General features: G+C 35.0%; 1 protein-coding gene across 1 annotated transcript in view; it reads right to left on the bottom strand.

The window, feature by feature from the left end:
• LOC135220792 (centromere/kinetochore protein zw10 homolog) overlaps positions 1 to 16,648 on the bottom strand; it is a 310,898-nt gene that overhangs the window by 41,976 nt on the left and 252,274 nt on the right. The window contains exon 13 of the mRNA XM_064258288.1: positions 2,855 to 3,064. Within this exon, the coding sequence (XP_064114358.1) occupies positions 2,855 to 3,064 (210 nt within the window). The remainder of the gene's footprint in view (positions 1 to 2,854; positions 3,065 to 16,648) is intronic.

Genomic DNA, 16,648 nt, shown 5'->3' with positions numbered 1-16,648 from the left:
CCAGCAACAGTCATGAGTCAAGATAACAAAACAGATTCTGAAATATGGTTCAAATATTGTAAGAGCACATGAAACAAACATTCAGGAAATACCATACAGTTTAAAACAAGAAAAACACACCAAAGTTGAGGTCACTTCATCTGAAGATGATTTAAGTCTCGGGTATTCCAAAGATTGGACAGAGAATAATATTCCTGCTGAAAGAGTCTGATGAATGGCAGATAGGAACTGTTCACAGCCGTGCTCAAAAATCTACAGGAAAATATAGTTGAACATAAAGATGGACATATAACAGCCAGTGACTGGAACAGAGATGTAGAAAAATGGGTCCCAGTTTCAGAAGATGAAGCGAAGGAACCCAGTGAAATCGTCATGGCCTGTGAAAACAAAGTCAGGAACTTGATAAAGCAAAACAAGAATGAAAAACCTGGAGGAATTTTGGTGTTTATGAAAAAATTCCTTACTTGGGTCAAAAGGCATTGTCAGTATGGTGGGTGGTAACATAAGGAAAACAGTGATGGAGGAAGAAAATTAAAGCATGGCTAGTTGACAGAGGTTTTGAGGAAAAAGAAGAAATCCAGTCAGATTCTCCCACAATTACCAAGGAAGTGCTGGGGTCCTTTGTTTGTCATATTGTCTTCCAAAAGATGGGAAGTGAATTCAATTGATATTAAGGCTGCATTCATACAGAGTGAACAGTTTTAGGGTGAAGTGTATCTTACTCCACCTATTGAAGCTGGCTGTAATGATAATGCAATATGGAAATAAAAAAGATGAGTATATGGTCATAATGATGCTGCTAGAAAATGGTATCTCACAGTGAAGACTTTCCTGTTGAAGATAGGATGTAATCGGGTGAAAACTGACCTTGCAGAATTCTATTGGTATTATGAAGGAGATTTATATGGTATGTTTTTGTTGCATGTAGAGGATTTCTTGTGGGAAGGAATCAAGAAATTTGAGCATAGTCATTGCTCAAATCAGAAATAATTTTCAGGTTAGGAAGCAAAGTATGCTACATTTAGAAAACATTGGCCTGGATATTGTACAGAATGAGCATGGTGTCCCACTTTATCAAAATGAGTATTGTAAATCTATGGAATCTATCAATGTAAGTGCCCAGAGAGGATTAAATAAGAATATGGAGTGTAATGAAAAAGAATAGGAGAATTTTAGGAATCTAGTAGGCCAACTGGGGTGGTTATGTACTAATTCAAAATGTGACTTACCATACGATGTATTGGAACTTCGCTGTAAAATTAATAACCCTTAACGTAAAAGGTCTGATTGAGGCAAACAAATGTCTAAGAAAAGCCTGTACCTTTGAGAGCTGTATGTACTTCCTAGGACTGGGTGACTGTTCTAAGTATAAGTTGGTTGTGTACAGTGATGCTTCTTTTGCCAATCTCCCTGATGAATTTAGTAGTGCTGGGGGCATTGTGATGTTCTTAGTGGGAGAAAATGGAAATAGTTGCCCTTTATACTGGGAGTCAAAAGAAAATAAGAAGGGTTGTAAAAACCTCTCTGCAGCAGAAACACTAGCAGCTGCTGAGGGCGTGGATATAGCTTACTATCTTGGAAACATGTCCCAAATATTGTATGATGGAAAGAGAAATCTGCCTATGGAACACTATGTGGATAACCATTCACTTTATGAGAATGTGTACTCGGTTAAAAATGTTTCAGAAAAGAGATTGAGAGCTGACATAGCCATTCTCAAAGAATTAGTTCAAAATGGAGAGTTCAAGATATTTTGGGTAGATTCACAAGCACAGTTGGCTGATGTGTTAACAAAAAAGAGTAAATTATTTGAGAATTGCTAAAGTATTTGAGAATGGATCCCTGAAATTTTAAATAGATTTTATAAATAGATAAGTTTTTTCTTTGTCATATAATGCTTGTCACTTTGGACGTAGACATCTTTTGTTTTCTTTCAAACGAGAGGGAATATGTTAACTCTGTTGAGAATATTTGTGTATGACATAGCGCTTTGTGCTCGTCATTTCTTTATGATGTTTGTTTATGCTTATGTTGCGAAGGGGGAGCAAAGGATAATGATGTGGGGCCTGTGGTTGGATCTCCGAAGTAAATACATTCTGGTTTTTTATGTCTGCCTTTGATTTATCCTGCCACACTGGTCTACATGATCAACAACTGGGACAATAACATCAAACAAACAAGTGGCTACATGTTGGCATAACCAACTGATAATTAAAGAAGTAACCATTAACAAAGTTGCCCTGATTATGTGCCTGTAGTATATCTTGTATATATGTATATATTGTCAGTAAAGGGGCGGTGAAAGGATTTTAATTGCTTGATTTGCCAATTAGGCTATTATAACTCTATAATGGGTGTTTGGTTTTAGGTTTTGCTATTTTTATTTCTGAAGACTTCCAATTAGAGAATTATACTTTGTCTATAATGTTTGGTTTATGTTAATTTTCCTGCTGTAAACACAGTACTTAATAAAGTGTAGAATATTTACCTGACATTAAAACATACCAATATGAGTTAAGAGAATGCATAGAAAATATAAGTGTATATTTATATATATATATATATATATATAGTATATATATATATATATATATATATATAGATATATATACTATATAATATATAGATTATAAATATATATATATATATATAATCATGATCTAACAGTTTCTCACTCCCTGATCCTGAAGCTGATGACTAAATGTCTACTCTCTTAATCAATTTGGACTTACTTATTTTTAATAACAAAGTTGCAGTATGCCTTACAAGTATCCCATGAAGTAGGCATTGTAAAGTCATTATAAAAGCTACAGTAAACCAAAATATAAAACAAAGGCACTGTTCTTGAACTCACCACATGATTCTCTAAGGGTATCAATAAGGGCAGTGCGATGGCCTTGCAAAGCCTTCAAGAAAGTGGTAGTTGCCATTTTCCGCAGCTCGTGACCAAGGTCAACTGTTGTTAGGATGCTCTCTCTCAAGTCCTGGGGGAATTTGCTTTTGTACTGATGACCTAAAAGCAAAGCATGATGACCCAAGTACATGCTATTATTGTGGATTACAGCTGCAAAAACAAAGAGAAAACATAAAGAATAAGATAAAATTCAAATACATTAAGGAGCAACATATTAAAATAATTCATTTTACTAAAAATTTCCAATGTCAAAAGCAATTTAATAGCCTCCCCAGAAGTTTCAGCAACAAACATAATAATATGCCTCCCAAGAAGTTTCAACAATAATTATAATTATATGTAACTCAATACTTTATATTAACACAAAATTTTTACACCTTCAAGCACCAAAGGAAGTCTTACAATCATTGGTTTGAAATAATGTTACGAGTGCTATTTTTATACTCTCTTTTCTTCTGTTTGCGTTGCATACCTACAGTTTCCTTATTCTCTCTTCTTCTTCTTCTGGTTCTCTTCGTAGCTACGGGTAATGTTTGGAAGGTTATTTGTTATATGGGCTAACCTTCAATTATCACTTGCGAAGAGTTTCTCTTCTCATAGGAACATTGTAAATTATTCTAATTGGTTTTCCATGTCTCTCAGGTCTTTTTTCATGGTGTGGATACGTTCCACGGATTCTGGGCAAGTTAAACACCACTTAAATAATTTGCTCATTATTAGAATAAAGTTTCACAACACAACACTACACTACACTGGAACAGAGGGAGAAGAGATACAGCCTCCCTGTAAAGGCCTTGTTCTTAACTGATTTTCACTAGGAGTTCAAATGAAGTTTGAACCTAACTGATTCAATTAGCTCCTCCTTAACTACTCTCTAAGACACATCCTACTTCTTCTTGAGTGGCTTTCCTTACTTCCGGTGCCACCTCTAGATTAGTCTGATTGGTTTCGTCTCTTGACGGTAACCACCCACTGAAGGAGTCAAAGTTCAGATATGCTATTGGAGTTAGCATTTTTCTGTTTTGTAAACGGAGTGCCAATGTTAGGTCTGGTTTTTGAAACTGCTATTCGTGCAGTCTGATACTGCAACACATCTACTCCCTTTCTTTTCTACCTTAACTTCTGGTAGATTCTTCATCACTCTACCCTTACTATATATTTTTCTACCAGTGGTTTTTCCTAACTAATTGCCCCTATCTATCTTACAAGACAGACTTGTTGTTTCCTAACAATAAAGTGAATGAAAATGCATTTGTGTGCAGCATGTCATGCTTAAATCCCATGCCACCTGAAGATGTTTCAACACCCAACAACATCACCAACCATCAATAATATCTAGCTTCATCCAAGTATATCTGAGTGCTAGTAACCAAGAATTACGACTGCTGATTTTCAAGTGTGAACAGCACATGGCTGGTTTAACCAAAAACAACAAATTACATTAAGGAGTCAGAAGTTTTTCTTCATTGCTTATAATAAGTAAAAAGGGATACTTCCTCAAATCCCCAACAAAAAACTTTTCATTCAGTAATAAGAAGCAATGTCACCACAGATTGGTACCTCGATGAAGCCAACACTAAAGTGGTTCTGTAAAACTTGAAGAAAGCTCAATTACACATTGCTATGCAAATCTAACCAGCTACAAAGCTTAAATCTGTATCTCACCAAAATTATATAAATCACTGGTTTTTGAAACTGAAGTCACCACTATATGTCACCAGGAGTTAGGCAGGAGTTACAAAGAAAAGCAATTAATATGCAGTGGGGCCCCGGTATTGGCCGATTTCTCTCTGGACCACATCTACCCATTATTTGCGGGGAATCCCTCTATTCGCAAGGTTTTCCGACGATAAATAATCACTAATTAGCATATTTTGATGTTATTTTCATGCCTAAATACATTTTCATGATACAAAAATGATTTACTATTTTTAAAATATTAATATTGATCAATACTATATTAGTAAGTTTAATAAGATTACATTATATCACATAACAATAATAATTCTCTCTCTCTCTCTCTTACAGAGATGTGTTTTTCTATGACAAATAAATGATTTACTAATTTTCAAATATTAATATTAATGTAAAGAGCAATCAATTCACTAAAGAAAATACTACAGTGAATTAGTAAGATTTTAGTTTATAAATTTTAAAAATTATGTAAGAATGAAGGAAATGCCAGTCTTCACGCATCTTTCTTTCAAACTCCAAGTCCAAGCTGAGGTCCAACAGCTGTTAAATTTATCAAGTAATGTGACAGGGAGGGGAAGGTGGGGAGGTGTGTTCTTCTGTCTCTCTCTCTCTCTCTCGCTTTCTCTCCTCTCTCTCTCTCTCTCTCTCTCTCTTTTTACTAAGATGAGAGATTTTTATGGTACATGTATGTATATATGTTTATTAATATTTTCAAATGGCAATAATAATAATAATAATATAATAATAATAATAATAATAATAATTATAATAACAATAATAATAATGTTTACAAGAAACCCACAAACCCGGGTCTATGCCTTAATGGGTCCAGCGAGTGCCCAGACAGGTATAAAAGATCGGTGGTAGATGCCTTCGTCCGCCGCGCCCTTACACACTGTTCCACGTGGAGAGAAACCACCAGGGAGATCGAAAGGTCTACACAAGTTCTCATTAATAATAACTTTTCAAACCGTATGGTCGAACGCCAAACGAGGGACTCCATAAATAAATGGCACCAAGAAAGAACGACCGTAACTAACGACCAAAGTGGAGCTATAAAAATATTTTATAAAAATCCATATGCACCACAAATATTTGGAAGATGAAAAGGCTATAAGGAAAATAATCAGTGAAAATGTCTCCCCACTACAGAAAAGTGATAAAATTAGCCTCATAAATTTATTACAAAAACATGAAACCAGCCAGCTGCTTCTTGAGAAACAACCCGGCGCCCCCAGAAACGTCTTTGAAGAGAAGGAGTGTCATCTACGAATTCACATGCTCGGTGGATGGATGCCACCATTCTTATATCGGGATGACCACTACCAGACTCTCCAAGCGTCTCTCGTGTCATCTTCAAGAAGGGGCCATTTTCATTCACTATAGGGAACAAAAAACATAAACAGGAGACCAGAAAGAGCTGAGCTTATAAAGAACATAGAAGTATTGACCATGCACCGGACCAAAAACGCCTACGTTATCTTGAAGCATTACATATATTAGAGAAAAAACCGACTATCAACACGGTAAAAGAAACAGAGTTTCTTCCCACCATAAAAAAAAACCGACTATCAACACGGTAAAAGAAACAGAGTTTCTTCCCACCATCATAAGAAGAAATGGCGCAAGAAACCAACCGACTACGTATACCGCCACGAGAGAGAGAGGAGAGATCGAGGGGAGAGAGAGAGAGAGAGAAGAGAGAGAGAGAGAGAGAGAGAGAGAGAGAGATCGAGGGGGGAGAGACAGAGAGAGCGAGAGAGAGAAAGAGAAAGAGAGAGAGAGGAGCAAACAGAGAGAGAAAGAGAGAGAGAGAGGAGCAGGCAGAGAGAGAAAGAGAGAGCATGAGAAGGAGCGAACGAGAGAGAGAGAGAGAGAGAGAGAGAGAGGAACTTGCAGAAAGAGAAAGAGCAAGAGAGAGAGAAAGAGCGGAAGAAGTAGAGAGAGAAAGCGGGAGAGAACGAGCGGAAGATATATCAACTGTACAGCCTGCCGCCCAAGAGGTGGGTACCCCAACCAACACCCAACCGACGCTAATAACCCCGTCCAAACTACGTAGGTCTGAACGCCTCAGGGGGCGATTTCGTTACCATCCAACGACCAATTAAAATCCGTTCCCACCGACCCGCCCACCGATTGTACACGACCTTGCATGCTATAAATACTTGTAAAACGTATCTTAATTCACTGTACTGTAAACTCTCATAGATGACTGCCTGTGCGCTGTCGACACGTTAGAGGAATAAACCTAAGACAAATGAAAATCTTTACATGTCCTTAGGAAACTTAATACACCAGCTACATGCTGACGAGAAAAAGATAAGAAGAAGAATTGAGAAGATTCTATATAAATTAAATGCCGTTGAAACAGCAATAATAATAATAATAATAATAATAATAATAATAATAATAATAATAATAACTGTAATTACAAAGATCATATGTGAAAGTATTTTACAGAAATACTATGCTAATCTTTCCATTTCTCTCTCTTTTTTGTATGACATGATTTACAAATTTTCTGATATCAATATTAATGTGAACAGCAAAATAAATTCATTAAAGAAAATACTAAAGTGAATTAGCAAGATTTTAGTTTATAAATAAAAAAAAATTAGCCAAGCTGAGATGGCTGGGGTCCAACAGCTGTCAAATATATCAAGTAATGTGACAAGAGGGAGAGTGTGTTGCCCACACCAGATCAAAGATTAATACAGTAATAGGTTAGTAATTTTAAGTATGTTGGAGGTAGGATGCTATTTAACCCTCTTACGCCGAAGCCCTAAAAATCAAAACCTCTCCCGTATGCCGGGTCCGGTTTAGAGTGAGCGCGGAAGCGGAAAAAATAATTTTTTCAAAAAATCACAGCACACTTAGTTTTGAAGATTAAGAGTTCATTTTTGGCTCCTTTTTTTGTCATTGCCTGAAGTTTAGTATGCAACTATCAGAAATGAAAAATAATATCATTATCATATGTAAATAATGCGATATATGGTAGCGAAAAAAAAAAATCATACATAATTGTATTCAAATCACGCGGTGCAAAAAACGGTCAAAGCTAACGAGTTACTTTTTTTTTCGTTGTATTGTAAACTAAATTGCAATCATTTTGATATATAAATACTTGTAAAAACAATCATAAAGCAACACCGGAAAAATATTATCACCAAATGATGTATGAATTCGTAATGCGTGGACGTAAAACAATGTTTTTTTCAAATTCACACAGTAATTCTAAATTTGTTCTAGAGCACTTCCATTTTTGTGTTCAAAATGAAGAAAAATGATTGAATATTACGATACTGTAAGAGTTTTAGATTAGAATTGCAGATTTTGACCATTTCGGACGAGTTAAAGTTGACCGAATGTCGAAATGTTTAAATATATTTTTTTATATGCACATATTTCGAAGATGGGAAAAGCTACAACCTTCAATTGTTTTTTATTGTATTCTTCATGAATTTGCGCACATTTTGATATAAGAAACTCTATAAAATGGCTAATATGAAAAGGAGCAAATATTAGGATAATGCGATGTACGCATTTCGGAGACTTGCGGCCGCGAATCGGCGCGCGGTGGGAAGTAAATATATTTTTCAAAAATTCACCATAAATCACAATATTGTTCTAGAGACTTCAAATTTGTTTCAAAATTAAGATAAATGACTGAATATTACTAGGCCGTAAGAGTTTTAGCTTACAATTGCGTTTTTCAACTATTTCGGTAGAGTCAAATTTGACCGAACTGTTTTTTTGGTTTTTTTTTTCTATTTATCGTGATTTATATGGAAATATTTCGAAAAAAGAGAAAATAAAAAGCTACAACCTTCAATCATTTTTAGTTGTATTCTACATTAAATTGTAAACAAAACAACGCCTTGATCCGTGAACTCCCAGCTTCCCCCAAGGCGCGTGATTCAAAAGTTTTCAGCTGGTAGGCCTATAAGTATTTTTCCGCGCAATTTTTAAAAAACTTTTTTTGAGTCGACGTATGATACGTCCATTCGGCATATGGGAGACATTTTGACTCGACGTTTAATACGTCCATTCGGCGTAAGAGGGTTAAGGTATACATTTGGTATCTGAACTTTCAAGATAGGAAGTTATAAGCATTTTTAGTGGTGGTTTTAAATATTTGCGGGTTTTAACTATCCCCTGCAAATACAGGGGGAACACTGTGCGTATATGTTACGAATAATGTGGATAATTGCCCAATGTGAATATTAGGCAGAAAATTGCCTAATGTGTACATTAAGCAAGCAGTTTGCATAAAGTTTACTATTTGTTAACATTAGGCCAAACAGATGTTGTTCAATTCTGCAGCTCAATTTTGCCCGATGTGAATACGACTGCCTAATCTAAACATATATTATGGTTTAGTGTACAAATGGAAATTAATCCAACAGATAACCCACAGGAGGTTACAAGAGAATGCAACATGGTTAATGTAGAGACAGTTTAAAGAATTCCAATTTATTTGAATAAATACAAACATAATTAATGCAACATCAGTAAAAGAGAAATAAGTCAATAGCTCTCAGGGTTCAGTTGAGTCCTATCAGAAATTTTTGCATGGTCTGCCTGGGTGACAGCGTGAGTTGCATTTAAATTTTTTTCTTAGGCAGCTGCATCGTCCTGATGTACATTGAGTAATACATTGACACTTTATATATCCTTGCCCACCAGTGGCTCTTGCTGTTGCTGTTCTAATCGATAAGCAGATATCAGGAACATCTTCAGACTTTATCAGGGGCTGTTTGATTGCACCGACAGTGTATAGTCCATCTTGTTCCTTGAGGATGACCACTAACAGATTTTTAGGATCTGTTGGACCATGATCGACATCCGGTACCCTCAGTGTAGCACACTGACCAATGGATAATGGCTTAAGTGACAGACCCAAAGTTTCCAACAACATTCGAACGACACTCCAGTTACAGTGGTTCGTCATTCAATTCACATTAGGCAAACTACCCTTGCCTAATCTGGAAATCATGCATAATGTTGACAATAGGCAAGTAATTTGCCTATTGTCAGCATTGTGCAAACAAATTGCCTAATATGGAGATTAGGCAATTTTTCTGCCTAATGTTCACACATTAGGCAATTATCCACATCATGCGTAACATATATACAAAAAAGTATCAACAGTGCTTGGTAGGTTGATGATGGCAAAACTAAAAAAAATTAATACCTGAAAAAATATTACATGATATGGTTGACAAAAAATTTATTTATAAATTTCAAAAAGACAAACATTCACTATAATAACCAAGAGGAAAATAGAATTGGAAAACACTGGAGAAAAGCTGGAAAATACCCAAATATATATACATAAGACATGACAATATTTGAGTGAAGGAAGAGGATAAGGGACTTTCATTAGTAAACCAGGTTGTTTATAATGGGAATTAACAATAAAAGGCAACATAAAGTAGTAAATAGCCAATGATGAAAAATAGGCAAAACATCCGAGCAAAGATAACAAAAATTATATTAACCCCCATGTATTCTATAGGTAATGCTCACAGTGCTCAAACATTGGCAACATATGCCTATTTGCTAGACTACAAGAAAATCAACAACAAGACTTAGCCTCTATTTTTGCCTAGTTTCAATACCCACCAATAGAACTACCACTGCTTTACTCATACAGAGCAACAGCTGTTACTGGAAGTAATAACCAACACCTAAGGAAGCAGAACAAAATACAAATCAGGAGCTCCTCATTCCATGATGCCTGCATTACAGGACCCATGATGATGACAACATCAAAAGTGCTGTAGCTCTGACTACCACAAATTGGTAGAATACGTAGTGTCAACACACCATATGGGGTGCTGTTCTACCTACTTGAATGGCTGTCTAGGTAAAGATCTTCTTTCTGAAGTTGATAATGATGCTGGTCTTGACTTGTTCACAGATCAAAGGAAATTCCAGTGACACTGAGTAAAATTTTCTTTTCTATCAACAAAACTAAACAATAAAATCTAAAAAAACCTTTTCTCTCCTTCATGTATCTATTTGCTCTACACATTTTGTAGGGAGTTAAAAATGTCCAACACAACGACAATCATTGTCATAACATACATACCGTATATGCCGGCGTATAAGGCGACCCTGTGCATAAGACGACCCCCAATTTATTAAATTGCATAACTCAATCAGCTGATGTAAGTTATTTGGTACATAAATCAAAACAATAAAATTGGAATTTTTGTAGCAAAAATCTTTTAAATTGTTATCTTCAAGATTTTATAATGTTTGGCAAAACTAACCATTACTAAAAAATACTTTTGTATTCCCTTAGGAAAAATATAAGGTAAACAACACGACAAATGCTCAACGCCTGTTACATCACTATCGGAGGAGTAATACCCATTGGAAGTAGATCCCCATGAATGTATTCCTTTACAATTGGAAAGAACCCCAATGTTAACCCCTTCGCCACCGGCCTGCTTTATTGCTGCAAATGCTTGCATACCGCATGAGACCCCCTGTCGACCGCGAGTATCAATCATTACTTGCTCCCACTAAATTTTATGTTATTCATATTTTTCCTTTATATTCTTATGTGAAAACATTGTGTGTACGGATATCAATGAATATTTTTTACCCCATTATCAAAAATTCACAAAAAATATTGTAAGAATATTGGAAAAAAATAGGAATACTTAGTGGAAAAAGTAATTGCAGAAGTAGGAACTGTTTTATAAAAGTAGTAGAAAAAAATAATAGTTAAAAAGTAATAGAAATAAAGTAGCAGAAAAAGTAGTTAAAAGTAGTACAGTAAAAATAGTAAAAAAAAAAAAAAAAAAAAAGTTAGTGGTAATAGCAGTACGTACTAGTTTTCATACTGAAATAGTTATTCCTAGGTTTCATACAGAAACAGCGTATACATCAATGAATGTTTACGGCACTGGTAATAATAATAATAATAATAAAACAGTAATAATAATAATAATAATAATAATAATAATAATAATAAAAGAAACAGCATCTCGTGACCAATACTTATATACATATGGGGCAGTTTTTTTCACCCCCATCATCATAAGCAAGCTGTAAAAAAAACCCATCTCGTCACGAGTAACAGGCCTCCATAGAAGTCCTTTCACCTACGCTTTCCTGTTGAATGAAAGTACTACTCTGCCTGAGCATTCATCCATTCACACAATTTGTCAATTACATAATCACAAAAAAAGGAAAAAAAATGAATCACGTAAGCAGGTGAAATCTGGTGTAAGCAGGAATCCCATTGCCACCCTCCTTGAATCAGAGGGGGCTGGGTCTGGGCGCAAGTCACAAGATGGATCAGTTTATGAACCGCCAGCCTTTATCGACAAACACTCGTCACTGTCAACCTCTATGAAATTATTACTATAATCATCATCTGATAGATTTGGCAGGTACTCAGACCATGACTCGGAAACACTATCATCTGACATGATACTGAAAAAAAAAAAAAAACATATAAAATAATTGCAATCAAAAAAAAGGGAAAAAGGTTTAGAATTCAAATCTATATGGTTTATGGACAAAATCGTAATCATCCTTCTCAGATAATGGCCTGAGGCGCACTGGCATATGTTGGCCAGTACCCCTCCTAATATCCCATATGAAAATGACGTCACGACGTCCATCGGACGCTCATTGGTTGTAATGAATTGTGGGTGGAGCTTCAGCACCTCTCTCGTACACAATACTGTGTCTGGAAACCATCCAAGCTGAAGAAAACGCTTTGCTTTTTGAGGAGGGATGAAAGACGTACACGCGTACGTCCCGGTCTTTTATTACTGTACCATAAAACGACGTACATGTGTACGTCCCAGTGCTGAAGGGGTTAAGCATTACTGAGGAACTATTGATATCACAAAACAATTTAGTTTGATTATAAAGTACTACCAAGGAAATATTGGCCTTCAGTAAACAACAGTGCTCGTAAATCTAACATGACCGGGAACTATGAATTTTGGAGGCAAAGCATGTCTGAAATTGGCAAAAACACACACTTACTTCATTTAATTCACTACGTTTACAAATAAAGTAGTTGCAATTTTTAAACCCAGCTTTGATAAATTAAGAAAGAACTTATCTCTGAATTAAATTCCATTCGGCAACTAAAGACAGTAATGATATCAGTAAAACAAAATCAGATATTTTACAAATGTAAACAAAATCAGAATGCAAATGGCAAATTGCTCTGTTCATAATGATAATATGGGTATTCTCCTACTTACGATATGGTTAGGTTCCGAAAAACCCATCATATGTTGAAAAAATCTTTTCTCGAATACAGTCTAGCCTACACTAGGGTAATCAGTACCATCTTTTACATATAGGGTAGCGTACCCTACACTGCACAGTATACTTATACATATACACCATAGTAATGATTAATTTCAGCTAATTCTCTAGGTTCAAGGCATGTTGGCTCATGATAATTCAGTACTAAGAGAAATTGAGTAACTTAACAAGTTAGCCTAGCGTATACAATGATAGATACCATGGTAAATCGGACTCAGATTCGGACCGATATCGGCATAATTGAGCGATACCTATCAGGCTGCTGATGCCTACATATAATTATGGCATAAAAACACAACGAATATGAATCTTTTCCATGAATCTTTTAAAATTATACATTACTCTATCCTATTATATTGTAGGTATTCTCATATTACAAATTGTATCATAAAATACCAACAAAGCAGTCAATGTTTTGGTTTGGAAATCAGCTGATGGAGAATTCGAGTTTATTTTATCATATTTAACTCAATTTGGAGCGAATTGTTTTGCTTCTAGTTAGCACAGAAGAATATCTAGATACTTTACTTATATGAGACAAGGTCATCTTTTCATTATAAAAGTGTTCATTTTAAGTCAAAATATGAATTTAATACTTCTCATTGGGAACTAAATCATTTTTTTCGTTAACAGATTGCTTTGTAGGCATGTTTATTGTGTAAGGAAAATTACATGATTCCGTTCACTATTTTCACTTTATTTCTTCATAGTACGAGCTTTACAGTTACATTATTTATCTTTCATCGGCGTGAAAACAGCAGTAAACTGCATTCTTTCAAGACCTGAAGTTTTGATTAAAATGATTCTCTCTCAACTTTATCTATGGTTGTGTTTGATCAGATAAGTTTACAGGAGTCTTATCTTTGTTACTGATACACAATAACAGTCATTAGTAGCTCGAAAAGTGTTCTCCACTTCACTTACAACTTTGTTTAAATTTAATCTACAGCAAACAATTACCTAAAAATATATCAGTCCTATTATACATAACGTCATTTATAACATAACTGCTGTAATTGTTTACTCCTATTATACATAACGTCATTTATTACATAACTGCTGTAATTGTTGACTATCATACTATGGCTGAAATACAAGCCAAATGGATGTTGTTTCCCAATTCAGTTGTACTTAGCAAAATGTTTCTCGTTCAGTTGTTCATGGCTGTACACATTTACCAAATGAGTAAAACATTAAAACAAGACTTTCATAATTTTCTTCTGCCGTTTTTTTTTTTTTTTTTTTTTTTTAAACGCTGAAGCGGTATTTTAAAATGAGTAAAACATTAAAACAAGACTTTCATAATTTTCTTCTGCCGTATGCCGGCGGCGTTCACGAGTAGCGCCGAAGCGGAAAAAATGTTTTCTTAAAAAAATCACAGCACGCTGTTTTCAAGATTAACAGTTCATTTTTGGCTCCTTTTTTTTTTTGTCATTGCCTGAAATTTAGTATGCAACCATCAGAAATGAAAAAAATATCATTATCATACATAAATATTGGGATATATGACAGCGCGAAAAAAAATTCATATATAATTGTATACAAATCGCGCTGTGAGCAAAACGGTTAAAGCTAACGAGTTAATTTTTTTCCATTGTGTTGTACACTAAATTGCAATCATTTTGGTATATAACACATTGTAAAATGATCAAGGCAACACAGAGAAAATATTATCACAAAATGATGCATGAATTCGTAACACGCGGACGTGAAAAAAAGCAGCTTTAAAAAATTCACCATAAATCGAAATATTGTGCTAGAGACTTCCCGTTTGTTGCAAAATGAAGGTAATTGATTGAATATTACTAGACTGTAAGTGTTGTAGCTTACAATTACAGTTTTCTACCATTTCGGTCGAGTTAAAGTTGACCGAAGGACAAATTTTTCTATTTATCGTTATTTATATGAAAATATTTCAAAACTGATAAAGCTACAACCAAGGCGGGGTGTTTTTTTGTTGTATTTTACATGAAATTGCGCACATTTTCAAATACAAAACTTTATGTAACGGCTAATTTAAAATGGTGCAATCATTACGACAATCAGACGAAAAAATTTATGATTTTTTCGAAATAGTTACCGCGCGGACGTAAGGAAATTTTTTTTCATAAATTCACCATAAATCGAAATATTGTGCTAGAGACTTCCAATGTGTTGCACAATAAAGGTAAATGATTGAATATTACTAGAATGTAATAGTTTAAGCTTACAATTACGTTTTTTGACCATTTCGGTTGAGTCAAAGTTGACCAAATGTTGAAATTTTGGCACTTATCATTATTTATATAAAAATATTTCAACTGATAAAAGCTACAACCATGGGTTGTTTTTAGTTGTATTCTACATGAAATTGCGCACATTTCCATATATAAAACTTTTATGAACGGCTAATTTAAAATGGTGCAAACATTACGACAATCGGAACAAAAAATTTATGATTTTTTCAGAAGTTACCGAGCGGACGTAAGGAAAAAGTTTTTTTTTAATAAATTCACCATAAATCGAAATATTGTGCTAGACTTCCAATTTATTGAAAATGAAGGTAAATGATTGAATATTACTAAAATAGAAGAGTTTTAACTTACAATTGTGTTTTTCTACCATTTCGGTAGCGTCAAATTTGACCGAAGGTTGAAATTTTGGCACTTATCGTTATTTATATAAAAATATTTCAAAACTGATAAAAGCTACAACCATGAGTTGTTTTCAGTTGTATTCTTCATGAAATTGCACAAATTTTCATATATAATACTCCATGTAACGGCTAATATAAAATGGTGAAAAAATTATGTCAAAGTGACAAAATAATTTCTGAGATGTGTCACTGATGTTTTTTAGTGAGAGAAGAAAGAAATTCGCGCTTGCGCGCCTGGGTAACAATTGTAAACAAAACAACGCCTTGATCCGTGAGCTCCCAGCATCCCCCAAGGCACGTGATTCAAAAGTTTTCGCCTGGTAGGCCTATAAGTATTTATCCGCAAATTTTTAAAAAAACTTTTTTATATCGAAGTACCATACGTCAAATCGGCACCCAACACAATTTATATCGATGTTTAATACGTCCAATTGGCGTTAAAGGGTTAACGTCATTTGTAACATAACTATGGTAATTTTTTACTATCGTACGATGGTTGAAATGCAAGCAAAATGATATTGTTTATTACAATAAAGTTTCATACATACTTAACCTGGCAGATATATACATAGCTAAGACTCCGTCGTCCCCGACAGAAATTCAAATTTCGCGCCACTCGCTACAGTAGGTCAGGTGATCTACCGGCCCTTGCCCTGGAGGCAGGAACTAGGAACCATCCCCGTTTTCTATCATATTTTCTCTCTTCCACCTGTCTCCTGCGGGGAGGCTGGGTGGGCCTTTAATTGTATATATCTGCCAGGTAAGTATGTATGAAACTTTATTGTAACATAACAATATCATTTTCATACAATCAACTTACTGTCAGATATATACATAGCTGATTGGCACCCTTCGGTGGAGGGTAAGAGACAGCTACTATATGGAATAGACAGGTAAACAACATATGTTGTAGGTATAAATAAAACCTTGGTTCCTACCTGATAGGTGGTAGACTTCGTGGGTGTTTGCCCAGTAGTCTGCATCACCTCAAGAAACTTTAGCGAGATATATGATCTATGGCCAGAGTTCTTGTGGGTCTGCCGATGGGGTCTTATCCGCTTACTCGGCAGAGCCTAAAAGGACTTTGTCAATGGGTG

Source organism: Macrobrachium nipponense, chromosome 2, assembly GCF_015104395.2.
Source record: "Macrobrachium nipponense isolate FS-2020 chromosome 2, ASM1510439v2, whole genome shotgun sequence".
Taxonomy (NCBI): domain Eukaryota; kingdom Metazoa; phylum Arthropoda; class Malacostraca; order Decapoda; family Palaemonidae; genus Macrobrachium; species Macrobrachium nipponense.
This window is presented reverse-complemented; position numbering and strand designations above follow the sequence as displayed.